The 26486-nt window shown below is 56.5% G+C and overlaps 2 protein-coding genes across 8 annotated transcripts in view; both read right to left on the minus strand.

The window, feature by feature from the left end:
- Positions 1–833: 833 nt before the first annotated feature.
- Sema4c (semaphorin 4C) lies at positions 834–10996 on the minus strand. 2 transcript variants are annotated; one of them, XM_076833431.2, is made up of 15 exons: positions 10569–10996; positions 8053–8198; positions 6501–6649; positions 5954–6016; positions 5712–5810; positions 5517–5613; positions 5299–5415; positions 5058–5209; positions 4796–4971; positions 4130–4274; positions 3812–4034; positions 3610–3722; positions 2495–2652; positions 2336–2406; positions 834–2220 (listed from the first exon to the last, which is right to left on the minus strand). In XM_076833431.2, the coding sequence occupies exons 2-15, from the start codon at positions 8159–8161 to the stop codon at positions 1397–1399; spliced, it is 2496 nt and encodes an 831-aa protein (XP_076689546.1). In that variant the 5' UTR covers positions 8162–8198; positions 10569–10996; the 3' UTR covers positions 834–1396. The 2 variants fall into 2 exon arrangements, with proteins under 2 accessions (XP_076689546.1, XP_076689545.1); XM_076833430.2 differs by lacking the exon at positions 10569–10996 and adding an exon at positions 10130–10301.
- Positions 10997–15240: 4244 nt separating this feature from the next.
- Fam178b (family with sequence similarity 178 member B) overlaps positions 15241–26486 on the minus strand; it is an 82889-nt gene continuing 71643 nt past the window's right edge. For all 6 annotated transcript variants that reach the window (XM_076833388.2, XM_076833386.2, XM_076833387.2 and 3 more), the window contains 3 exons: positions 17646–17723; positions 17235–17387; positions 15241–15613 (listed from right to left, as the gene is read on the minus strand). In XM_076833388.2, the coding sequence (XP_076689503.1) occupies positions 15581–15613; positions 17235–17387; positions 17646–17723 (264 nt within the window). In that variant the 3' untranslated portion in view covers positions 15241–15580. The remainder of the gene's footprint in view (positions 15614–17234; positions 17388–17645; positions 17724–26486) is intronic.

The raw sequence follows: 26486 nt of genomic DNA on the forward strand, positions 1-26486 counted from the left end.
CATCTGGACCCTGTACCACCCTCACCAAGAGAAGGGCTTGGAACACACTGGGTGGCAGGAAGGGAAGTTCCTTCCCTACATGGTTGGGGCATTGAAGACTTGGCATTCTTGCATCTCTCCTCCCTGATCCATCCTCTTGAAAGCAACCACTGTCCACACACCCTTAGGCTGCTTCTAGGACTCCTCCTTCAGCCCCCTGACTCCCACTCGCCCTCCCCAGAGTTCTGGGAAGGCAGGCCCCTCCCCGCCCCTGCCCTGACTTCTCCCTTTGGCCAGGAGCCAAGCCTGGCTCCCGAGGGGCTGTGGCCCTGGTCTCTTTCCCAGCCCTGTAGGCACCACTGTGGGAAAACACTGGAGTCTGGGCTGTCCCCTCTGGCAAAGGACACAGGCAGAAGGGCCCATGGAAGGGGCAGATGCCCTGGGACTGTGGTGGGAAGCCCAACCCAGCCTGGATCTTTCCCTCTTGGTACCCTGATAGATGGGCTTTGGCCCAAATGTCTTATCCCTGTCACAGCTTTATTTTCTCCATTTTATTTGTCAATATAAAAATATTCAAATATTTACAACAAATAAATACGTGGGGACACAATAAGTTACACTGTTAGGAGAGCCCTCTTCCCAGGGCTGGGAGAGGATATGCCAGTATCCACAGCATGCCCACCCTCTCCATTCCCTCCCTCATACCTTTCCCAGCCCTGTTTGGTAAGAAGACAAGTATAAAATACCACGGAACCCGTGGCCAAGTGGGAGGCCCCGCCCACCCTTCCCCCCAAACACACAGGAGGCTCCATCTCCCTCCCCCCACCCTGAAAACATTCACAGCCCTAGAAGCAGGACTAGGCCCACCCCTGAGCCCTGCACTCCCCCCAAAGGGGTACAGCACCCTGCCCACCCCACCCCAATATGTACATCACTGCCCACACTCGGGGCAGGTGGGGTAGGAGAGGCAAAGTGATTCGACCCCTTCCCCTTCATAGCTCCAAAGACTCACCAGGAGGAACCCAGGCCAAGGGAAGACTGACAGAAACAGGAAGGCTACGCGCTACACACACACACACACACACACACACACACACACACACACACACATACACGCGCGCACGCCCGCACCACACAAACGCACACACATCTTGAAACTTCTGCCTTGAAACATTTTGGCTGCTGGGGTCCCACGTGTCCAAGATTCACAGAAGAGGAGGAGCCTCCTGTGCGGCTAGTGCCCTGGTGAGCCACGCAAGTGGCAGTGCCCATGCTGAGCAGGTCCTCATGGCCGGGCGAGTGCTGGGCAGCGCCTGTCCCAGGCAGAGCAGGTGCCCGTGCCATGTCCCTGAGGTAGCTGGTGCCTGTGCAAATGTAGGCGTTGCGCCTCCCCCGCCGATGCGGTGGGCAGCTCCCCTCATACCGAGGACTCCTCGGGGTTGGAGTCGGGCAGCGGCTGGCGCTGCTGCAGTTTGCGCCGCAGTTCATCAGCCAGCTCAGGCAGGGGATGCCCTCCCCGGTCCTCCCCTCCTAACTGCAAGCGCACATAACCGTTGGCATTTGAGTTCCGCCCGCCCCCCAGGTGAAGCCTGGTTGGAGAAGGCAGGGGCTGGCCTGGGATGCCAGGAGGTGGAGATGGGGGCCCCCCTCCGGGCTGGCACCGGGCGTGTCCAGGCACAATCTTGAGGGAGCCATCTGAGTAGTAGTAGCCAACGGGATCCCAAAGTTTCTCATCTGTTTCAGGGCCAGGCCGAAAAGGGGGACTGGTGGGTTCTTTGGGCAGCTCCAGGGGGTATACCAGGGTCCTCTCAGCTGCCTTGGCGCCTTTTTCCAGCTCTTCCCGCAGCCGCCGGCGCAGGGACAAAACCAGAAGCAGCAGCACCAGGCACACGGCCCCCAGGGCCACCACAGCCAGCCACACTAGCCCCAGGTTTTCCAAGGGAGCCCGGGCCTCCAGGGTCACTGCAGGGCCCGCCACCACAGCCACAAGGTAGCCTTCAGCAGCCAGCCGTGCCCCCTGCTCCTCTGAAAAGCAGTGGTAGGTCCCAGCATGGCGGGGCTGGGCGGCCATCACCACCAGGGCCTGGAGTCGGGCATCGTAGAGGAAGGAGCCGGGCTGTTCTGCAGGTAGGTCCCGGCCCGCAAAGGTCCAGCGGGCGTGGGCCAGGTTGGAGGAGAGGCGACAGGGCAGCACCAGGTCCGTGCCTGCTACCACTGTGATGTTCTTGGGCGTGAGCCTGGCTGCAGCAGCAGAAAGGAGCAGGGTCAGTGCAAGAGACCCAGGGCAGGGGGACACGGAAACCCCAGCTGAGACCCAGGGCCCATCCCAAGGGGACAGGGCCAGGAAAGAGCTCACCTTTCTTACTGCCACGAAGGTCACAAAAGGCCGAGGTATCCGAGATGGTCATGTGCTGAACCAGCAGAGATCTGGCAGAAGCAGGGAGTGTCAGCAGCCTGGCTCCAACACCTTGCCCACCCACCTTCCTGATCCCAGCCCTCACAGAGCCCGACTCACCCAGAGTGGCTGGCTGCAGACACACAGCGGCTGGTGTTGACATTCCAGGCACAATAGGGGTCCCGGGCGAGGACACAGTCTGCACAGAAGCGGTACTTCACACAGTCTGCCAGGGGCAGCTGGACCAGCTGAGAGCGGGAGCCCGCAAAGAGCAGCTTCTGTAGGAGAAGAAGCATGAGAGGGTCCCCAGGGCCAGACACAGCGTAGGGTGGCTCAGACCCCAAGAAGCATAAGCAGGAGAGGTGACCAGATGAGGAGAAGGCAGAACAACAGCCCTCCAGAGAGGACCCAAGGCCTAAAGAACAGAGGTTTCCTGACAGCCGGCACAATCCTAAGTACCTTATGGTGGACATGACCTTATTAGGGCCAACAGACACGTGAGCCTGAGAGGTGTGATATCTCCCTCTCTCTCTGTCTCTCTCTCTTTCACACACACACACACACACACACACACACACACACACTGCAAGAAACATGTTCCTCCAGCTCCATCAGCTCTTACAATAGCACCAGTGCAGCATAAGGTGTTTTCCTCTGTTTGAATGGTAACTGCCAATCTGAGTGTTTACACAACCCCACACTCTCTTTCTGCCATTATTCCATGTGCTGGGCACAATTTTAAGTCACAATAGCTGGCAAAAGGCAAACAAATCAGCATCGAGAGGGTGCTGCAAATGTGCCATAAAGTTTTGCATGAGGGTTAAAGAAAAGGCCAAAACTCTGGGGCACAGGGAGGGGAAGCAGAGGGTCAGGCCCACAGCACCACTGGGGACTGGGCGGAAAGCAACCCTGGGAGGCCGCTGTAAATATGTCAAAGCTGGGAGGCCTAGCCAGCCGGGAAGGATCAGAGGGGAGGTTGTAGGCAAAGCCACAGCCCAACATGGAGGCACCTGGAGAAAATGCGAGCACAGGTGTCAGGCCTGGTCCCAGGAATTCAGCCCTGCAGGGACCTTGCATACATAATGCCCCTGCAGAGCGTCGGAACCATTCGCATGCGCCCTGACTTCCTGGGCTTGCCGGGGCTGACTGGGGTGTGCTGCGCTGGCCAACCATGCCAACCTGACTAGGGATGGTGGAGTGGTGCAATGACAGCGGCGTGAGGCCTGACTTGCTACCTTGCTTGGTGACAGCACCAGACTTTCCACTGGCTCCTGGTCAAACACTTGCAGCTCCTCAATTAGGTGGACCCAGGTCCCCAGGTTCACAGCCTTGAGCAGCCAGCCATCTCCTGCGGAAGTTTGGAGGACAGGGTGTCAATGACAGGGAATGAGCCTCTTGGGCATCTCCCTGCCCCAGGCACGCCCGGCATCTGCCTACCTGTGCCAATGAACAGCACTGTATAGGTGGCTCCGTCAAGTCCTGTAATGCGGTCGGCCACCAAGTGGGTGAAGTTGGTGTTCTTCTTCACGAGCAGGGGCCGGCCCCACCGAGGTGCCACCTGGTCCTCCATCAGTGGGTGCTTCTTGATGAAGTTGAGGGTGTTGTCAGGCAGCTCCAGAGAACTAGTGTAGCCATGGCGACGGTGCCAGTTGTTGATGCACTGGTGGAGGCAGGGGTGTGGGCAGGGGAGTGATCAGCTGGGTGGGAGGCCATTGGAACTGATAGAGGGAGTGCATCCCCACCATGGGGACTCACCGAGCCAGGCCGGGGGCTGGGTATTGGGTCAGTGTAGCGACCCCACTTCTGTGCTTGCTCACGGTACTCCTTGTAGGGACCCTCGAACACCCGCTGGATCTCTTCCAACTGGTACTCACAGACTGCAGACACGTCCATATCACCCCTATTCCAGTGAGAGAGGGACCGCAAGGGTCAGGTCCAGTGCCTGCCTTACTATCTCCCCCCAGGTATGGGAATAGCAGGAAAGCAGGCGTTAGCACAAAGTGCTCTTGGGAACAAGAATATACCAGCAGTCCGCTCTAAAGTGCCACCAGGCCAGGGCCTTGCCCACCTCACCCAGAGGGCTCTAAAAAGGGGCAAGTATGAGCCAGGCTCAGTGGCGCATGCCTGCATCAAAGCCAGCTTCTGCAAAAGCGAGGCCCTAAGCAACTCAGTGAGGCCCTGTTTCTAAATAAAATACAAAATAGGGCTGGGGATGTGGCTCAGTGGTCGAATGCCCCTGAGTCCAATTCCCAGTACAAAAAAAAGTGGGGGAGGGGAGATCAGGCAAGTACCCAGTGTTCCAGACACTGACCACCTGGATGTTCCCCAGAGGACAGCCTGGTGTAGGCCCTCCCACCCACACACTGTCCCTAACCTGAACACCTGGTACTCCCAACTCCGCAGGATTCCCAGCCAACTCACCATCGTGCTCGAAAAACCCCGAAGAAGGTGGTATTGTGCCAGGAGGCGCCCTGCAGGGTGTGCACAGCCCACAGCTGGTTGAAATAGAGCTGCCAGTCGGGCGCCGAGCACCCCAGCCGTGCCTTCAGGAACGTGGTCCACTTCTTCTGCAGTGTGCGCGCGCCACCCATGTCGCCCTGGCAGATGGCAAGGGGACGCAGTGGGTCAGCCCCTGCAGTGCCAGCAGGGCTCCCGGGGCCCATGCCGAGGGGCTACTGAGTACCTTGCAGACGCGGGCAACTCGGGCCACCACCTGCTCGGCATAGCAGTCATACTCCACAGCCCGTTCGCTGAAGAAGAAGTACACCTTGTCGTCATCCCCGGTGAAGCTCCCCACGCTCTCAGGGACGTAGGCAGAGGCGACAAAGTGGGGCTCTGTGGCAAGGCAAGGAGGGTCAGCTGTGGGGTGCTGGGACCCTCACAGGCCTCCGGCCCTGGGCTTCCCCAGCCCACACCCTGCTCACCATTGAGCCAAAAGGCCAGGTATTCTGTCTTCATGGGATGGTGGGGCCCCATGTTCCGTAGGATGACAGGCTCGGTACCCAGGAAGTTGTTGAGGGTGGCTGAGTACAGCTCGCCATCTGCAGGAGATGGAGGATCAGCCACACCAGAAACAAGCCGGAGACACTACAGAGTGTGCCAAGTCCCAGGGGACTCACCCAGTATGGGGGCAGCCACTCACCCACAAGGAGGCCAGTGTGGCCCTTAGCTGGGTCATAGGGACACTTCCCCTTCCCATCATCAAACTCTCCACGCTCCAAAGTGAAGGTGAGCATGTCCTAGGGATAGAGGGAGTCAGTCAGGAGGACAGGCAACAAGGGCAGGGCCTTCTACTGGAGGCCAGGGCAGAGGGCAGCCAGGGAGGGGCAGCACTCACAATGTAGGCGCACTTGGGCTGAAAGGCGTAGGTACCACAGACATACAGGTGGGAGGCGTTGTAGGGCTGCAGGAAGCGGATGAAGTTGAAGCACTCCGTCTGCGGGGGAGAGGGGTCAGTCAGTGACAGTTGAAGTGTGGGGCCACCAGTGCCAGGGTGGAGAGACGTCACCCTGGTGCAATAGAAACGCAAGAAACAGTGCCCTGTGAGGTCCAGCAGGTGGGCAGTGCCTGAGCACCCACCTGGTTGCTCTTGCCTTTCTGGGTACACTCGATCTTCTTCTCAGCTGGTGCCTCCCAAGAGATCTAGGGGACAGGGGGGGTAATGTCACAGTACAGGCTGAGCACAAGGATACCCTGTATGAAAACTTGGTTCCCATCCTCTGGGGGCTTCTTTCAGTAGAGGACAGAAGTTCCTACCTACCAGCCAGGGGCCCTGGCACTTATCATCCCAGTCACTCAGGAGGCTAAGGCAGGAGTATTGCAAGTTCAAGGCCAGCCCCAGAAACTTAGTAAGACCCTGTCTCTAAATAAACTTTAAAAAGGGACCGGGGATGTAGCTCAGAGTTGTGCCCCTGGGTTTAATCTCAAGTACGTGTGTGTTGAGAGGGGAGTCCCAAACCACCCCACTATGGCAGAAACCAATAAGTGCCACAGAAAGGAGCAGAGAACTTGCTGATTCTAAAGGAGGGTGGGCAGGCCTGGGGACTGAGGGGCAGCCTGCAATGCAAGCTCCTCCGCCTCCTGTCCTGTCACCCTACCCGCGTGCCTCCCCTGCCCCACCTCTCACCACGCCTTGCAGCTCCAGAGCCTCCACGCTGAAGGCAAACAGGGCCTCTCGGGCCCCCACATACAGGAGTCCGGAATGCTCAGTCAGAGTCAGCGTCAGAAAGTCCTGGATGCCCGTTTGGGAGAACCGCCTTACCACCGTGGCCAGATCTGCAGGGACAAGGACAAGGCCAGAGTGAGCAGGATGCAGACAGGCAGGCTTCCCTGGGGTTCCAGTCTTGCCTTGTCCAATGGTCTTTTGGGCCCAACCACCCTGGTTCCCCATGAGAGACACATGCAGATGGCAGCTACGCCCCTGGCTAGCAATAAAGGGCATTTTCTGAATAGCCTTTGGCTTTGACGGCTCCACCCAGGCCTCCCCGGCCTTCCTCAGCCCAGGAAGAGGCAAATCTGGGCTGGTAAGGAGGAAGGAAGGACACTTCAGCCACAGCTTCCGGCCAGAGGAAGCCATCAGACTGATGGTTCTCCCTGTCAGGGTCAGCGGCACCTCCAGCTGCAGAGCTGGGCACCCCCCCACCCCCCCACCCCCGTTTCCTTGTCTTCTGCTTCCTCCTTTGCTCTGATGCCTGCACCAGGGTCCAGCCAGGCCCAGCAGCCAGTCTAGCAGGGCAAGAGATATAGAAGAGTCGTGGGCTGTCTCAGGAAACCCTTCACTCCAGGCTGTCAGAGATGCAAGCACAGCTGGCCTGGGACAGGCAGGGCTGGCAGGAGGGGAAGGGGAAGGAGTTGGCACTGGGAGGTCAGAGATGACACTGAGGCTTGAGCCTGGGAACCTCTGCTGCCATTCAGCATACACAGGGTATGTCACCATTTATCCAGTATACGACCCCTACAGCAGTCCCCTAAATAGCTGCCCCCCTGCCCTGAAGGTCCCCCCAAACCAGCCTGAGTCTTTGGCTGACACAGGTTGGCAAAGGAGGGCTTCTTTAGTAGTGGAGTGCAGCCTGTGGGAGGTGAGCTCATCCCAGGTCCCCAGAGTGCAGGGATGATACAAACACCTGACATCACCTCTTCACACAGGTGTGTGTGCACAAGGAGACTGCCAGGTCTGCCCTGTCCTCCCCAAATGTGAGCACATGCACTTATGCATACCCATCAAGGTGCCACCAGACAGTATGCGTGTGGGCAGCAGGAGGGTCTATTGGGGTGGATAAGGGGCTTCTGGGTACAGAGAACTAGAAAGACTGGGGGGACAGTCTCTGGCTAACTCCTGTCCTGGTTCTGATTTCTCCCTAGGCTTCCAGCAGCAGTGATTCATGAGGCGAGCATGGAGAGCAGACATTGCTCTCACTTGCACACCAGGCCAGCAAAATCTGGGTTGGGGGGCTGGTAAAAATTCCCCCAGTGCCATCCTAAGTGTCAGAAAGGGGCACCTAGGATGCATCCCAGGTCCAGACCAATACCTAGTTCTGGGTCCCTGGGTCCAGTTACATTTCTGAGAAACTGGCACCAAACACATCAGAATAAACCGACCACAGGCTTAGAGGCAATTCCTAGGCAGCCTGTCCCCTGCCTCCCTCCCCAAGTCTTTCTGTCCGACTTGAAGCACTCACCCCCAGAAGGCACTGTCTTCCTGGGCACGAGATTCCACCACACCTCAGCCCCAATGCCCAGGCCCCACAGCCCTGCTGCCAGCAGCCAGACAGCCCAGTGTGGGGCCATGGTGCACGCCCCAGCTCTAAGCTCCAGACCAGCAGTCCTGCCGAGGGAAAAGAAATGGTCAGCATGGCCAGAGAAAACAACTTGGAAGGGGGCCACACCGAGAGCACACAGGACACCTGACAGGAGCTCCCTGGCCCCTCTCTTATGAGGGGAACCTAGCTCCCCACAGCTAGCCTCTAACCCCTCAGTCCCCCAGTGACCCAGCAGTCTCCCTGGGGGAGACAGGGAGGAGGTGAATCAGCTAGAGGCATGGACAAATATCAAAAAGCCCCCTAAGGCTTCCAGGCCCTCCCTAGCCCTCTCAACAGGAAGTTAGTTTAGAAAAATAAAAAAAGAGGGACACCCCCCACACATTCAGACCTAAGAGGTTTGAGAGTTTCTTAAAATAGCCTCAAGGAGCAGGACCTGCATCCACTGAGCTCCAGCCAGCCCCAACCCAATTCTGGGAGGCAAACCCCTTGGCGGAGTGAGGGGACAAATGGTGGGGCAGGGTGGCAAAGCTTCCCACCCAGGGACTAGGTGCAGCAGGCTGCATGCATAAGTCCTGGACCCAGCCTGTCCCCTCCCCCAGCGCAGACAATAGCCGGGCAGAGCCCAAAACCCCGTTCCACATCGACAGGGACAGAGTGGGAGTGGGGCCGGGAGCCGCAGGGGCCCAGCTTCCCGAGGCCCCTTTGTTGCCCAAGAGGGAGGCAGGAAGTGGGTGGGATGGGCGTGGAAATGACCAGGGCCTCATCCTGTTCCTTGCTTGGCCTCCTAGGAGACACTAGCCCTCGGGCTGAGGGACGACAGGGGTACAGTGCCAGTTTTGGTCAAAGCCGGGATCTCCCCGCAGCGCTGGCAGGCGGGGGCGGGGAAGCATAAAGGGGCTGGGGAGCCCAAGAGGATTCCTCCAGGACCAAGGGGGATGCACGCCTCCCGCCGGCGCCCCAGCGCTCCCTGGGGTGTGACGAACCTCTCCAACTCGGGGATTGCGCCCAGGGGGCCCTGCTCTAAGCAGACCATCGGTACTTATTTCCACTGCTTCTGTTCCCCCTACCTCGTACCAGGTACAGAGACAGAAGCTGGGGACTCGCTCACCCCAAAACAAAGGGTCCCCGCCAAGACCCCGTCCTGGGTCCCCCGGTTCTCCCCTCCCCCAGCTCGGGGGATTTGAATGCAAACAAAGCGGCAGCGCTGGGAGCATGGTGGAGCCTGGCCTACGGACGCCCTCTGTCGGCCCAGATCCCCAGCGCGGGAAGGGCGGGGGGGATAGGGCTGCGTTCGCCCCCGACAGTTCCTCCAACACACCCCCAGCCTCTGTGCCCCTTACCCAGGCTCGGGCAGGACCCAGTGGCGTGCCCCGAAAATCTGCGAGCAGCGGAGCCGCCACTCCAGGTTCCTCCCAGGGCAAGACACCCACCGCCCAGGGGTGGAGGGGCGTGGGGTCCGGGCTGTGCGCTCGACACCCTTGCCCACCCGAAGCGGCCGGCCGGGACGGCGGCGCCCCAACCGGGAACGGAGCGGTCGCGCAGGAGACGGGGGCCTGGCTTTCCCGGCCAACCCGCCTCCTCGGCGGGGCGGGCGGGCAGGCAGGGGGCCGCGGCAGGGAAATCCGATCCCACAACATCGGCCACGGTCCAAGCCCGCCCCAAACTTTCCGTCGGGGGTGGAGGAGCCGGGAGCAGCTGGGGAGCCTGGCGGGGATCCCGGCCCCGCGCGGACAGCCCGAGGGTCTCCCACTCCCCTGCCCGCCCCTCCTGCCCCTGAGGCAGCGGGCACTGCTCGCCCCGCTCCTCAGCGCCCGCGAAGCAGCCTGAGGGAGCCGAGGGAAGGACCCCGGGCGGACAGCTGTCTCGGCCGCCGCCCCTCCCTGCGTCCCCAGACGCTGTCCCTCGCGCGCGCAGCAGCCCGAGTCCGAGAAGGGGGACAAAGCGACGGCTCCGGGGCCCCACGGCTCCGGCTCCGCGCAAGCCCGGCCTCACTCACCTCTTGCACACAGCTCGAATCCCTGGGCGCCGCCCTCGCGTTCGGCTCCGACCGCGGCCCGCCCCTAACCCCGCGCGCGCCCGCCGCCCGCCTCCGCGGCCCCTCTGCCACCGCCCCGCGTCCGGGCTCCGCTCCGCGCCCCTGGGCTCGGGCTCGGGCTCGGCGCTCCGCCGCCGGGGCCGGCTCTTTCTCCGCCGCGGCCGCCGCTCTCCGCCCCCTCCCCTGACGTCAGGCGGGGGGGTCGGGCGGGGGCGGGACGCCGAGGCCCGCGCAGGAGGGGGCTGCGACCCGCCGGCCCAGCTGCCCTGGGCTCCAGGGCTCGGACCCCTGCCCCTCAGGGTGCTCAGCCGCCCCAGGCCTGGGAGTCGCGATCTGCGCCACGGCGCCTGGAGGTGGCGGGGAGGGATTCCGGGCATTGCCACTGGAGAATCGGACTCACCTGGCCTTTCCGAAGTGTCCCCCGAAGACCTGCGGCGGGTTGGGCTCGGGAATGGGGCTGAGGTGCGCCTCGCTCTCCAGTTACCAACTCAGGAGAGCCACTTCAGGGCGCGAATTCCAGAAACGCGCGCGGGAGGAAACCCAGGGCTTCTCTTGGGGGAGGACCAGAGCTGTCTGGTTTTTGGCCCCCAATTCTTCCTGGTTTCTGGACCCAACGCCCACTGGCCCCTGCCCTCGAACTGGAATGATCCTCACAGACCCAAGTCTCCGGCAGTCCGTCCCTTGTTTCTTAGTCTCCCGGCAGAGCCTACCCCCAGGAAATGACTCCTTCTGGTGCCACTGGAAGGCAGATTAACAAGTGGCACGAGCCCTGATGTTCAGATGAAAGGGGCTGAGGAGCCACGCTGAGCAGCACCACCACCTCCAGAACCGCCAGCCTCCGCCCACAGCCGGCTCACAGCCGCTCACTCCTCCAAGTAACTTGTAGCTCCGGCCTCCTGGGCGGTGCTGCCTGGCAAGTCCTCCTTCCTGCCAGCTGGTCCTCGGAGTTGGGCAGGTGGACAGAGGAACCTCTGGGAGGCCACCCCCTGACTAGAGCCAAAGGGCAAGAGTGGAGGGACTGCAGGCCCTGAGGTTTCCACCATAACTCTGAGCCAGGGGGAGTCCTGGAGGGAAGAAACACTGTTAGGCTGTCTGATCTAGAGTGTAAATCAGTGGGACAGAAGCTTTTGTTCTGGGTTAAAACTTGGCATTTGAAAAGTGGAGACCAGAAAAGCAGTGGAGATAATTCAGAAAAGCCGCCCAGTTTGGTTTCAGTAACAACTGGGTCTTTGCTGGTATACAAAAAGGCCCCATTCTCTCTCTCTGGCCAAACCACATTTCCCAGCTCCTTTCCACTAGGAAAATAGCTGTGGCCTTGGAGATGCTGGAGATTGGTGGCAAGCCAGATTACAGTTACCTTGGGGTGGGCAGGGCAGGTGCCCTGCTACAGCTGCCAGGGAGGGAAAAGATGCACTACCTCCTCTGATTATGGATTTTATTTTTTTAGTACTAGAAATCAAACCCAGGGCCTCAAGCACACTAGCCAAATCAAATGCTCTACCATGAGCTACATCCCCAGCCCTCTAGTTTTGATTAGACCCTGCTTCCATTTAAGTGGGGATTAACTGATATGCAGATGCTCTCTCCCATTCTTTTTATGCTTTAGATGGTCCAATTTGCCTTCACATACATTTCCCCACTCTACCCTCATGACCACCCTGTAAAAACTGGTAATGACTGAGCATGACAGTGTACGCTTGTAATCCCAGCAACTCAGGAGGCTGAGGCAGGAGGATCCCAAGTTCAAGACCAGCCTCAGCAACTTAAGGAGGCCCTAAGCAACTTAACAAGACCCTGTCTCAAAAACAACAACGACAAATAAAAACAAATAAACTAAAAATACCTGCAGATGCAGTGCTCAGTACTAGAGCACCTGGGTTCAATTGCGGGGGCCGGTGGGGGTGTTAAATTAAATCAGATCTTGGTATTCCCATTTCTGTCTTCCAACAAGTCAGCATGTGCCCTGACAATGTCCACTTCCTGCTTTTCCTTGCATTCAAGCCTCACCACCAGCCTCTAGGTGCAAGGGTTACCAGTCAGAGACCTGAGCTCCCTGGCTCTACCTCCAGGGTGGCCCCAGTGGAAAGTTTCAAAAGGTGGTTTGGTTTCACTGGCAGGGACAGTCTCCTTCTGTACTCAGTGGCAGGCATCAGGGTCCCCTATGCCAGGGATGTGGGCAGAAAGAAGCCTCCAGTAACAGACCCATGAGCCCCTCCTTCACAAAGACTCCTCAAAAACAAGGCTCCAGAAAGGCCAGGGGCACAGGCCTATAATCCTGATGAGAGGGGAGGATGGAAAGTTCAAGGCCAGCCTGGGCAATTTGGAGAGACCCTGTATCAAAATAAAATACAAAGGGCTGGGGATGTAGTTCAGTGGTAGAGCATTTGCCTAGCATATGCAAGGCCCCGAGTTTGATCTCCAGGAGGTATAAATAAGTAAAATATAAATACCAGGCTCCAGTCCCCCCTTCCACCTCCCTGCATTTCCTGCTGTATTCTGTTCATTCCCGGCACTGACCTTTTCTGTAGGTGGGTGGGCAGAGGATAAAGTTTCTTTGTATGACTATTTGTTCATGATTCATGCCTTTGAATAAAAGAACAACTGGTAGAAAACTAAGGATATTGGGTCTTTCATTAAGAAAAAGTAGGTGGTTACATGCCTGTAATTCCAGCTACTTGGGAGGCTGAGGCAGGAGGATTGCAAGTTCCAGGCTAGCCTGGACATTTCAGCAAGACCTGGACTCACAGTAAATAAAAATTAAAAGCAGCTGGGTGTGTAGTTCAGTGGTGAGCACTCCCTGAAAATAAAAATTACTAAAATGGGGGTGGGGTCAGTCATCTGTCACATACCTGTCTAGTCTCCCTCAGACTGGCCTGGTGTCTGCTATGGAAGGCATACACCCTTCAGGTCCTAAGCCCTGACAGACCCTCCTCCTACTTGCCCCCATTTGCTCTTGTGGCCAAGTAAGGGAAATAAAAGATGTGCTACATGTCAGCTGAGGCTCTCCAAAGATCTCTGGCAGCTCTGGCCAGTCTCTAGAGATGGCCCAGGAGTCTCACCTGAAAAGCAAATTCCCTTCCCCCACCCCCCACCACCGGTCGTGAACCCTGGTGCCCTTGACTTGAGCTACTCACTTGCTACTCCCCTGAGGCATCTCTCCAGGAGGAAGGACCAGGGTCAACCCACAGATGGGAAGTGAAAAAGCTTGGGTCAGCCACCCTTCAGGGACCCTGGGAGTGGAGACATGGAAAAGAGACTTCCTCCCTCTACTTCCTCTAAAAGGAGGGTTATCAAAGCCATCCACCTGGGAAGCCTTTCCCTTTCCAGCCCCTCCCTGCCACCATCACTGAAAGGAAGCAGGAAAACATCCGTCATCACTGCTTTTCCAGTGGCTTCTACCAGGATATCCCCCGCCTTTTCCCAGGGGCTTCAAAGACCCGAAGGGCAAGTGGTAAAATTGCCAGCATCATTATAGAATTTGTGGCCTTCAGGAGGCTAGGATCTCTAACTGATCCCAGCACATTTGGGGACATCTACTCAGCTTCCAGCCAGTCCCAGCAAGGGCCCATTACAGGGCCCAGGGGATAGCATCCGCCCTTGGGTGACCTCCAGTGCACACCTCTCCTCAGGTTACAGCCAGGTATCTGGAGGGACTGAGTTGTCACCAACACCTCCTCTCTCCTTGATATCTATTTCCTTCTTGGTGATGAGTAGGTTTAGGGAGCAGGGAGCCAGGACTGGGGAGAAGGGCTCCATCTATCTATGCTGACAGACAGACCCTCCCTTTCCCCAAGCCAGGTAGGGGTAGCTTCAAGAACTGGAAACTCCCAGTTCAGCCACTCAGGACTCCCTACCTGTCTCTGCTATTGGCAGTAAGAACAAAGAAGGGAAATTTCAAAGGTGATTTCCAGGTTTCCAGAGCACACCAAGTAACTGAGGATCCACTGTCAGGATGTGCAGTGTCAGCAACAGAGGCAGTCTGGAGGGAGGCCCTGCCCTCTTACCCAAAGACCTGGGCGGGCTGCTGCTGGGCAGCCCCTGGGCTGCCAAGGCCCATGCAGCATCTGTTGCAGCCAGAGAGAAACCAGAACTCATGCGGCCCAGGCATCCAAGTCACCCTGGCTCTGGAAGGGTTTCTTCCACCTCACTTGGCAAATACTTTGAAGCAGAAAAGATGTCCTGTGTGGCACCTGGCACTGTGCTATGTCTGTGCCCTTGGAATAATATATCCCCTGGCTCCGGGCACTCTGGGGACCCCAAGAGGGAAGCAGCTATGTCTGAAACAGGCCCAGGAAGGGATGTGCCCCACTTTGGGTCTGCACACGGAGCCACTGAAGTTCCTCTATTTATTTACTTTGGTGGTGGTGGGGTCCTGTTCTTTGAGTTGAGTGGTCACAGAGGTAATTCTCTGCTACCTCCTGACTACCTCTTGTATCTCCTGCAAAATCTCATCCCAACCCAGGAATCAGAAGGGGCCAGCCAAGGATTGCCAGTATTAGGGAGTGGACAGACAAGAGAAAATGGATACTCAGGGACCTGCAGGGGCAGAGAGGGCCCACTCAACTCTCAAAGGGTGCAGGTCAAAGATATCCAGTACCCCACTAAGGATCAGAACCCATGAAACTTATCTGGGGCAAGGCAAGGGAAAGCAAGAGCAGGATCTGGAACTGTCTTTTGGACCTGCCCCCACTCCTAAGTCTGGGAAGTTGATTTCAGAGCTAAACAATAAATTGAATTAAGCGTAATTACAGCCCTGATACACCATCTCCCTCTGTGTAGCCTCCCTGGCGGGGGCGGGAAGTAGTCCCAGACTGGATCCAAACAAATGTTCCTCATCCCAGCTCCCAGTTTCCATAGCTCTTGGGCTTTAGGGGTAACTGCTGCCCCCTGCACATCTGCAGAGAGCCCTCAGGTGCAGGAGTAAGGCCTGCACCCCTCTTCCTGTTACATGACTGCTGGAGGTGAGAATTTTGTAGCAGGGAAGCCACAGGCATCCAGAGGCTGGACATTGGACATATGCCCTTGGGATCAGATGGAAAGGAGCCTCTTAAGCCACTGATGCTGAAATAAACTTTAATGTTACAAAGGAACCTCACATTAGAGGCAAGGAGAGAGGGTGGAGAGAGGGGAAGACTCCTAGGAGGGCCCAGGAGGGCCCAGGAAATCAGAGCCATGGAGGCAAAGGCCTTGGGGAGGAGTTGCTGCTGGGAAGGGCTGGGAGCAGAAGGGTGGGCTGGGCAGGGAGTGGCCGAGCCTTGAGGGCAGCCGACCGTGGTGGAGAGGGCTCCTGCTTCATCAGGCCACTCAGTCTGGGACCTCCTTTGGCCTCCATTCTTTGCCTCCTGCAGTTCCTGAAGTCCTGTTCACTTCCTGCTGGAGTCAAGAGCCCTGGACTGCCCTGCCCTTGCTCCTTTAGATGTCTTTCCAGGGGCTAAAGTACTGGGCCTGTGGGAAGGAGAAAAACAGGCTACAGTAACCTGGCCCAGGTGCTGCCCTCTCCTGAGACTCTCTGGATAAACAGAAAACACTCAACGTCTGCTCCAGGCCACCTCTGAGCCATGCAATGCCCTCAAGGCTCACCGTCCAGACAAGGACACAGCAGTCAACAGGCTACTTGACCACAATGTCATAAAGGAAAGCACTGCTTGGGTCTTCTCTCCCTCCGAATGGCTGCAGGCCCAGGAGTGTGAACAGAGATGGTCCTGCACCCTGGCTCTGTCAGGCCGCCGCTCACTCTTCCTTCCTTTCTGGACAAACACACTGCTTCCCACCAGAGACTAGTGTGGTCCAGTTCCTGGGGGACCCAGGGTGAGGTCTGTTCTCTAGCTTTCTCAGGGACTTGTGAAATCTGAGACACAAGCTACAGCCAGTGGCCAGCATGTCAGTCCCAAGTCAGAGGTTATGGGGAAGCACAAGAGGCAGAGGAGAGCTGGGTGTCAGGGAGCCCTGAGAGGAAGGTGTGGACAGGGATCTCTTGGGCCCAGCAGTCTCCAGCAAGGCCTGGGGACTCCTGGACAGCAGAGCCTCAAGCCAGCCTAGCAGGGTGCTGCTTGTTGGAGAAATGGAGGTCAGAGGGGAGGGTGCCAAGCAGAGGTTGCACAGGCTCCTGTGTCAGGCTAAGCTGCCTCTGCAGAACTGCCTACGTGACTGGATGAGCTCTCTCACCTGTCAGCGCTTCTGGTCAGTTTGCTCATCTGTAAAATGGGCTACCAACAACACCTGCCTCATGAGGGTTAGGTACATGCATGCAAAAACAGGTCCTCAGGGGCTGGGGGTATAGCTCAGTTGGTAGAGTGTGTGCCTCATATGCACAAGGCCCTGGATTCAGTCCCCAGCACCACACAACCACAACAAACAGGTCTTCAGGAAGTTTTAACTATGAACATTATTATCTAGAGGGTCTGTGACAATCTGGGGATTAAAGTTTGCTGCTATTGAAAACAGAAGGGTTCAGGTTAGCCCAGGATCACTCTTGTTTATAGAGTGGGAGGCCAGCCCCAGGTCTTCAGGGAAAGTGGACAGGGCGATGAAAGCTGGTACCATTGGTACCCCTTCAGGCACTACTCATGACAAACTGGTGCTGTCTCCCCAGGGCTGAGTTACTCTTCACTTTTTTTTTTTTTTAAAGAGATGCTTCAGATTGAACCTTGGGGTACTCTACCATTGAACTACATCCCTAGCCACCCACCCCCCACTTTTTTTTTTTTTTTTTTTTTTGGTATTTTGAGACAGGGTCTCATTGAATTGCTGAGCCTGGCCTCTACCCACCATCCTTCTGGGGGTTGAATCCAGGGTCTTGAGCACACTAGAGGAATGTTTCAGCAGTCACACACACACACACACACACACACACACACACACACACACCCAGGCACTGGATTCTTGATAAGATGATGAGGGTCCCTCAGGGCATCTCCACCCTCCCCCACCAACTGCCCTCTCCACCCTTGTCCTAGCCAGGAACTCAGCAGCTGCTGTGGAGTGGACATGTGGCTAGTTAGCTCTGGCCGGCCCAGTCTGACCACTTCCCTCCCATCCCAGGTCTGGGGGCTGGAGGGGGCACCACCTGGGGCTGGCAGTGGGCCAGCAGCTCCTGCCAACGGATGTAGGTCTGGGTGGCCAGGTCCTTGAGCTTGGTCCGGTGCATGGCCTGGGGGCTCTCCCGGATATGGGTGCTGATGTGGCGGTCCAACTGCATGCAGAGCAGCTGCAGCTCACCCTGTGGAGGCGGATACTTGGGGGAGGAGCAGGAGGGAGGGCCAGCCAGAGTGAGGGAGGGAAGCCTCTGAGAGCCTGCAGGCAAGTGGGGCAGGAAAGGCACAGGGCAAGGGTCAGGACCACTTGAGAATGGGTCGTGGGACCTGGTGGGAGGAAGAGGCCCTGGCACCCCACCCTGGCTGGGCCTCTCTCTGCAGCTCCTGGCAGAGGACTAGACTGCACCCCAGCTAACCCTGTCCCATCCTCTTAGGACACTTACCCACTGGTCTGAAGTAATATCCTGGCTGCTGACCACCACTCCAGCCAGTGTCAGGAGGCTGTGGCACATGTAGCAGACCTGGAGAGAGCGCAGAGAGGAGATGCTCTAATGTGGCCCCTGCCTCTGCGGGTTCCTGGCCCTCAAGACCAGTGGGCCAAGGGTGGAGTCTCCCCACTACAGGGGTCCAGCAACAATCTCCAAGAGGATGGATGGCCTGTGTGAGCTGGTTTGGGGCCACACCCATTCAGACCTCTGACCACCAGCAGGCTCTACCAGCATCCCCCCTAGATGAACTGTCCCCTCTTCCTTCAGACAAAGAAGGAATCCAGGACGGGGATGTACCTCAATAGGGAGTTTGAGACCCCAGGTTCATCCCCAGCACTGCAAAAACAAAACAAAGAGAACAAACAAAAAAGGAATCCCTTCCATCTAGAAACCACCCAAACCTGTGCTGGGCCTCCAGCAGAGAGGCCAGAGGCACCTCTTCACTTTGATGTCTGCCCATCAGCTGAAGCACACACACCTGTGGACAGGGTGACCCAAAGTGCCACTAACCCTAAGCAGCTTTGTGCACACAGTGAAGGGGCGCCCTTTGCAGGATGATGCACCTGCACACAGTTCCTGACCAGCACAAACCCGGATGAGGAGCGGGAGCAGGCAGAGGCAGTTTGAGTGGATCATGTGCACACTTTCCCCATCAGCTCCACCCTCCTTCCTGCTGCTGAACCCTTCAAACTGACCAGAGGACAGTTCGACCCCAAGGCAGTCTGACTCCAGGGCACCTTGGACTCTCTTGGCACCATCCTCTACAAAATGTCTTCCAGGGAGCATCCCAAAAACAAATCAGGCCCCAGGTGAGAGGCAACCTGCTCCTGGCATTCTGAGCTCTTGTCTGTGGGTATGTGCCACCCCCACCCAGAGCTTCCTGCTGCCTTGTCCCCTTCTGCTTCTTACCTCTAAGATAAGCAGGGTGGTTAGAAACCTGTCACCATGCCTATGGCAGATAAACAGCCCCAGGACAAGCTGGGATGGGAGAGGAGGGTGGGGGGTGGCCGGCAGGGCTCCATCCTGGTGACAGTCTGGGCCCTGGCTCCCCTGCCCTCATCAGCTTGCCCAGGTGGTGCCCGAAACGGCAGCAGCCTCCTCACACTGACCTAGGAACATCCCCATAACAGAAGCCAGGAACATTACTGAGGGCACCAACTTGGCACTATGAACAGACTTCCTGAAACTGAATACATGGTACAAAATCCTGAGGACAGAGGCCACTGCAGGGCTCCCACAGCAATACCTGCCCAAGACCCAGCCTGGTCAGCTCCGTGGCTAAGGCTCCGGGGAACCTGACTCAAGCTGATTAGCCCTGGGGGCCCTGCACCTGGCTGGCCCAGAGACACAGTGGGAAGCCACTGCCCCAGTGGGTGGTACCAAAGCTCCTCAACTCTGCTCCCACCTGCAAACCCCTGACCTTCCTGTGTGCTAGGTGCCCTAGTGCCCAGGCCAGCTGATCACTGGCGAGGAGCCCTTTCGGTGCCCTGGGCCCCGAGGCTCCCTGGGTCCCCTGTATTCCAGCCTGGCCTTGAGAGAGAGGGTTCACTCCATCTAGCCTTTGCAATCCTGGCAAACAGCTCATGGCTCAGATCTGTGCATCTGAATTGTCCCTTGACTAAGGCACAGCCTCATCCACTTGGGAAGGAGGAAACTGCTCCAGAAAGGTAATCATTTGGTCAACCACCACCAAACCTCAGCTTTCCTGTGGACCAGGACAAAGTCCTTCCAGGGTTGTTTTTTTTTTTTTTTTTTTTTTGTGTGTGTGTGTGTGTGGTGGGGGGGATACCCTGGGGGTGCAGCTCAGGGGCTTCAGGGAGAAAGTGACTAAGCTCAAGTGGGCCTCCATGTAACAGTAGGATTTGAGGCAAAGATGTCCCTGTGGGGGTGGAGGTGGGCAGATGACAACACCAGACAGATCCTGAAGGCTGATGCAAGACACAGAGGAGCACCGGGGACACGTGGCCAGGACTGAGGGCGGGCCTGGGGTCGTGGCCTTGGAAGGTGGCTGTGCAGGTGGGATGGAAGGGGGACCCAGGGCCCTCTCTGGAGATCGCAGGACAGGACGAGGGCTTTCATCTGCCTTTTCCCTTTGTTCTTTCTTTTCTCTTCGGGGTGTTGTGTGGGCGAGCACTCCACTGAGCTCCACCCCCAGTTCGCGTCTTTCCTTAAGAGTATTTCTCTACCATGTGTGTGCTTTACTCATGGAGTCAAAATATAACACAAACTGGTTGTTTTTCTAAAAATTACAAGACACTTCCCATGATAATGTGACTGAAATTCACTGGTCTTGGGGTGGGTGTGGGTAAGGGAGAGACACATGACCTTGAAAAGAAGCTGAGGCCTTTCCCTTTTTTGTTGTTGAAACCCAGGATTGAACCCACAGATGTTTAACCACTAAGGCACAACCCCAGCTCCTTTTCATTTTTTATTTAGAGGCAGGGTCTCACTGAGTTGCTGAGGACATTGCTAAATTGCAGAGGCTGTCCTTGAAATTTTGATCCTCCTATCTCAGTCTCCCAAGTCACTGGGATTACAGGTGTGTACCACTATGCCCGGCTGAGCCCTTTCAAGAGAGCAAAACACTTGGCATTGAGCAAGCTGCTGGTGAGGTGGCAGGGAATGACAAAGCATCATTGCCCATGGAGCCGTTGGCTAGGGGGATGGCTGTGGGGAAGGGTGTGAAGGCCAAGGACAGGTACTGAGCAGAGAGGGGGAAAAAGGGGTCTGGAGATCCCACATCCCTCGGACCTTTCACTTGTAAACACCTTTCACTATCCACAGTGCTGTAAGGCCTGCCCCTGAGTCAGGGGTGGCGGTTTTGCATTAAAAGAGGCGGGGCTGCAGAACTTCTCCGCCTGGGAGCAGGCTTGTTGAGGGAGGGCGGGCCTTAGGATATGAGGAACCCCCTGGAGGAACTCCAGAGGGAAATCTGTCAGCCTGTTAACCCTGTGCAGAGGGAATTTACTGGGAGGAAAAAAGCCAGCGCACGCTGCTCCGGGTTTCACAACTTTGTTTTTATACTGATTCCCATAATCGAATCTGCAGGGAAAGTCCCAGAAAAATGATTCTGTTTTTTTTTTTTTTTTTTTTTTGGGGGGGGGGATGGGGATTGGGGAGCAAGTCCTAGAGAAAAGCCATATCAAACCACATTTTATAAGGTTTCTTCCCCAAGGTGGGGTACGCTGCCTCAGCTTGGAGGCTGGGGTGGGCACTCCAGGTGCACCTGGAGTTGGGCCTAAGCCAGGGGAGGCTGCAGTCAGACTCAGTCCCTATTTATTAAAGGGGAAAGTTCCACTGAGGCCAGAAAGCATGGCCAAAGCTGAGATCCTCAGGAGTGTTTTGGAAAAAAGGCACTGCAACAAAAAACACAACAGTGGGCATGGTGGTTCTGAACATCTGTAATCCCAGCTACTCTGGAGGCTGAGACAGGAAATCTCAAGTTCAAGAACAGCCTGGACAATTTAGGGAGACCCTGTCACAAAATTGAAAGAGGGTGTGGCTGGGGCTGGGGCTCAGCAGTTAATGCACTTGCCTGGCATGTGTGAGGCACTAGGTTCGATTCTCAGCACCACATATAAATAAATAAATGTCTATCAACAACTAAAAAAAAAAAAAATTAAAAGAGGGTGGGTGCTGGGGAGGTGGCTCAGTGGCAGAGTGCTTACCTAGCATGCCCAAGGCCCTGGGTTCCACCCCTAGCATTGTCCATCTCTCAACCTTGAAAGGGGTCTGAGTCCATCCAGATAATCTCCCACTCCTGTGTGAAGGTCAGGGAGGCAAACTTTAGCAGGAACTAGGGGCACAGAGCAGGCAGAATCTGAGTTTCCTTCTCAAATGCTATTGCTTGGGTGACTGAGGCAGGCCAGGAGCACAGGGAAGCCATGGTGGCCCTCCTGCCAGGGCAGGACAGAATAAGCAGCCAGATGCGAGCGCTGAGCCAGGCTTCCTGCTTTGTCACAGTGTGACCAATTCCTGAACTTAGCAAGCCCGCACCTGTCTTGACTGGCACCACAGAGACACCAGGCTTTGTTTTTCTCTTCAAGAACAAGAAGGGGTGGCCAAGGCAGCCTGCCCCCTGCCTTGCCATGATCTCTAGCACTGGGAACACAGGGGGTCCCTTCCATGGCTCTGTGAGAGAAGTCAGTGTGGCTTGGGGCAGCCCCCCTGAGGGTGGCTAGGCCTGTCCATGCTCCAGGGCTTGTCTGGAGCTGGCCCTGACTGGCTCAGGAACCCAGCTCCTCCCACAGGGGCATGAGTACAGGCTGGGAAGCCCCAACGGGAAAATGGGACCCAGGAAACCTCAGCCAACGCCGTGGGGAGAGATAGAGTCTGGAGAAGCCAGGAACAGGACTAATGGACGTGCCTAGACCCAGTGCTGACTGGACGAGGCGGACCATCCTGCCCATGAGGCCAGGCTTCCTTCCTGGGCTTCTCCCTGGAGCCTGGGCGGGTTCCTCTCAGAGGTTTAGTGCACAGGCCTCATTCCGCCTCTCCTGCCTCCAAGCAGGCCCTGCCCTCCCCCTGGGGAAGGAGGCCCAATGAGTGATGGCGCACAGCCAGGGGAAGGGTGACGTCTCTGTTCTGCTCCAGCTGGTTTGAGAGTCTCCCAGGTCAAGCGGGGTTCTTCTCTTGCACTTTTGTCTTAATACATGAGGGAAACAGGGTGGACATTTCCCAGGAACTTCATCTTGCAGGAAAGTCCCCTCTAGCTGACGCCAAGGGAGCAGGCTGTGGCCCGTTACTTGCACAGAGCAGGGTGAGTGGGTGGGTGGGTGGTGCTCCCAGGAGGACGCCTGCTCTAGCCCCAGCAGCATGGTTTCTCCCACCTCAGTTCAAGACCGAGTCTTACCCTGGGCAGGTCTTCAAACCCAGCCTGTTCCCTAGAGGGTGCCAGGACAGGAGGCCTCTGGGAGCAGGTTCCGCCAGGCGCTGGGGTAGCTGCCGAGGACAGGGGAACCCTAAAGCTGACCCAGGAACACCTGCAGGGAAGATGTGGTAATGCACAGGCTGTGACTCTCCCCGCTATGCTGCGGGGGCCTGGGGGCCACCCTGCAGGTATCCCTGTTCTTACTAATGAGAGTTGGCCCTGGCTCCACCACAGGCTCTGGGCGGTGGCCACCCCAGGGGGATGTGCATCCAGCCGAAGGCCTGGAGATCCAGCCCAGCCTGACCTGCCACCAGCAGATTTCTGCCCTGGGTGACACTGCGACCATGGCTGGGTGGGTGCGGGGGACTCTGAGGGATCGGATGTGAGCCTTGTGCTAAAGATCAGCTCTAGAACCAACTACTCCTCTGTGAGCCATTTAGACCTAAGGAGAGACCAGGCCATGATTCCATCTCCTTTTTTATTATATCGAAGCCTACAGCACCGATTCACACCCTAACTCAAGGGAACACGCAAAGAGGGCCTGGTGACCCCTACTTCTCAGCAGATGTGGAAGCTGAGGCTTGGAGAGGTCCCCAACATGAACCACCCTAACTCTGTCTAGTAAGACACAGCTGAGCAGACTCTCCCAGCTGGATGGAGCTGTGTGTGTGTGCACGTGTGCGTGTGTGTGTGTGTGTGTGTGTGAGAGAGAGAGAGAGAGAAAGAGAGAGAGAGAGAGAGAAAGATCTAAAGGGTACTAACTCTGTGGACATTACCCTCAAGAGACAGCAAGGCTCTTCACTCTGCAGCAAAGGTCCAAGGGCCTCACAGAGGCAAGACAGAGAGGCCAAGGCTGCTGCTGGGCAGATGGGGCTGTCCTTTCCAGCCTGAGCCCCAAGGGCATGGTCTAGGTACTCTACCTTGGCTTAGGCCAACAACAACAATCATTATTAGTGGTGAGCAATCCTGAGGCAGGGCTACTTGCAGGCCCCAGGCCAAGAGCCTCAGCCAGAGGAGAGAGCTAGGTCTTATCTGGCTGGCCTGGACACAAGATCAAAGGACACACATTTTTCTGGGCATACTACCTGAACTGGTCCTAGCATGTGGCACCTGCCACATTGATTGTTAGGACACCATTTCTTCCCTGTCTCTGTGAGCAAACAGTATGACCCTTGTCTAGGTAGCTCCCTCTAAGATTATACCCTCCGACCGTGGCCTCTGTAGGCACTGAAAGGAGTATAGGGCTGCACCCAAAGTTCTGCTCCCAAAGGAAGGCTGACTTTGGAAGTGACTCTGCCCAGGACCTGGTCATCAGTCATAAATCCTAGCAAGAAGGAAATGACAAGGACACATGATCAACTAATAGGAAATGAGACATGTGACATAATACTTCTTCCTACTCAGGATCCCTGAAGACAGGGTCAAGAGGCCAAAGAACAGGCGTCACAGGCAGGGGCTGCCCCATTCACCACAGGGCTTGCCAGGCAGGACACCCAGTTCTGCACATCAAAGTGACCGGGTGCGGGGGGGGGGCACAGACTAGGGACAAGGACACTTTAGGGTGATGGGAGACAGGCGGGGAGCATCTGCACAGGAATAAGACTTCCGGCTCAGCTGCTGGGAGGAAAGTTGTTCTAGGACTCCAGCTGGGAGGAGTGGCAGAGGCCTCTTCCCAGGCTTTGGAGGACCTAGGAGACCAGCACACACCCACACCCTCCATTTCCTTAGGACAGGGGTGAGCACCTCACCTGGGTTCCCTGCTTCCCAGAGAGGAAGTGCAAAGGCCTACACTCCTCACAGTGGTACTCTCTTTCTCTCTTTGGTACCAGAGATTAAACCCAGGGGCACTTAACCACTGAGCCACCTCCCCAGTCCTGTTTAGTATTTTATTTAGAACAGGGTCTTGCTAAGTTGCTTAGGGCCCTGATAAATTGGGGAGGCTGGTCTTGAACTTGTGATCCTTTTGCCTCAGTCTCTGGAATCCCTGGGATTATAGACATGTGCCACCACTCCAGGCTCTCTTTTTTAGTACTGGAAATTGAATTTAGACACTCATGAATGCTTGGCAAAAACACTCTACTACAGAGCTACATTTTCAGTCATTTTTATGTTTTAGTTTGAGACAAGGTTCTCCTTAAATTGCCCAGGCTGGTCTTGAACTTGCAATCCTCTTGCCTCAGCCTCTGGAACAGCAGGGATTATGAAGACATGCCACCACTATGGCCTATGCAATCCTTTTTATTTATTGATTTATTTTTTGGTACTAGGGATTGAACCCAAGGGTGCTCAATCACTGAGCCACATCCCCACCCCTTTTTATTTTGAGACAGTGTCTCGCTGAGTTGTTTAGGACAGTTCTCTTTTAAGCTCTATCCTGACATGGAGATTGGACCCTGAGCAGCCCTGGCTCCTGCTCTTGGTACTGAGGGCAGGGTGGGAACCAGGAGGCCATGGCACCGCAGGCTGGGTGGAGAGTGGGTGTAGACAGGGGCTGGGACAAAAGCAAGAAGGTAGAGGGCCTTTTACTTCTGTCTGTGCTTCAGGGAGGTCATTTAGACAGTGTGGCCCAGTCCACCTCTGGGGGTGGAGAACCTAGGGGCTGTAGGCAAATGCTTGAGAGGGCTCCTACCTAGCCCACCCTTCCTCCCCAGCTTCCTGTTGGCAGTGGGGTGAGGGACACCACAGGCAGGGCCTGGCAAGGGGCTCTTCCTGCTCCTCCAGCTGGGACTACAGACCCTGACCTCAGGCAGCTCTGGACAGGAAAGCCCAGCTCTGCCAGTGGCCTAGAGAGCAGCAGGAGTCTCAGTGAGCATGTGAGTCTAAATGTGTGCACAAGCACATCAGCATGTGGGGGTGAGTGTGAGAATGAGCCTGTGGGGCCATGTGAGGGGGCAATGGAAACTGGGCCAGGCATCCACATGGCCACCTTCATAGAGCAGTGGCTTCCGCCAAGGCCAATATCTGCTGGGCACACTGGTGCACGCTGCCTATAATCCCAGTGGCTTAGGAGGCTGAGGCAATAGGGCTGTGAGTTCAAATCCAGCCTCATCAACTTAGTGAGGCTCTAAGCAATTTAATGAGACCCTGTCTCAAAATAAAAAATAAAAAGGGTTAGGGATATGATTTAGTGGCTAAGTGTCCTTGGGTTTAATCCCTGGTACAACAAAAGGAAAACAACAACAACAACAACAAAACAGTAATCCAAGCAGTTTGGGAGGCTGAGGCAGGAGGATCACAAGTTCAAAGACTGCCTCAGCAAAAGTGAGGTGCTAAGCAACTCAGTGAGACCCTGTGTCTAAATGAAATACAAAACAGGGCTGGAATGTGGCTCAGTGGCTGAGTGCCCCTGTGTTCAAACCCGGTTCCAAAAAAAAAAAAAAAAAAAAAGGAAACAAACCTAATCCCAGGGGGTCCTCTTTCTCACTCACTGAATTGGCTCCTGGAGTGTAAGCATGGCAAGAACCTGGGAAGCAGGGCCCTCCTTGAGCTTCCTAGGAAGATCAGAGTATAGGGCTCTTACCCATGACGGAAGAACAGGTGGATGATCATAAAAGTGTATCAGCATGAAAAAAAAAAAAAAAAAAAGAACAGGGGGTGCTGTGGAATCCAAGGTTTATGGGCATCTAGGATCCACCCGCTTCCTCTGTAAGAGCATCCAGCACTTGGGCCAGATTGTTCTCTGGTGGTGTCTTCAGTGCTGACGCCAGGGGAGCTCATGTGACCTGGACCAGCCAATCATATGCCAGCCTGGCCAAGCCAAATGAGACTCGACTCTGGGACTTTGGTTGGGCCTCTAGGATAGGGGCTCTTTCTTTCCCCCTGGCTCTTGTGGCTAAGGAAAGGAGGTCAGCCTGGAGTCTCACACCACCAGGAGGAGAGAGCCTGCTTGGGAATGTGCCAAGGGGTAGAGCCAAGAGGTGGAGAAA

This window comes from Callospermophilus lateralis, chromosome 14 (assembly GCF_048772815.1).
Source record: "Callospermophilus lateralis isolate mCalLat2 chromosome 14, mCalLat2.hap1, whole genome shotgun sequence".
NCBI lineage: Eukaryota > Metazoa > Chordata > Mammalia > Rodentia > Sciuridae > Callospermophilus > Callospermophilus lateralis.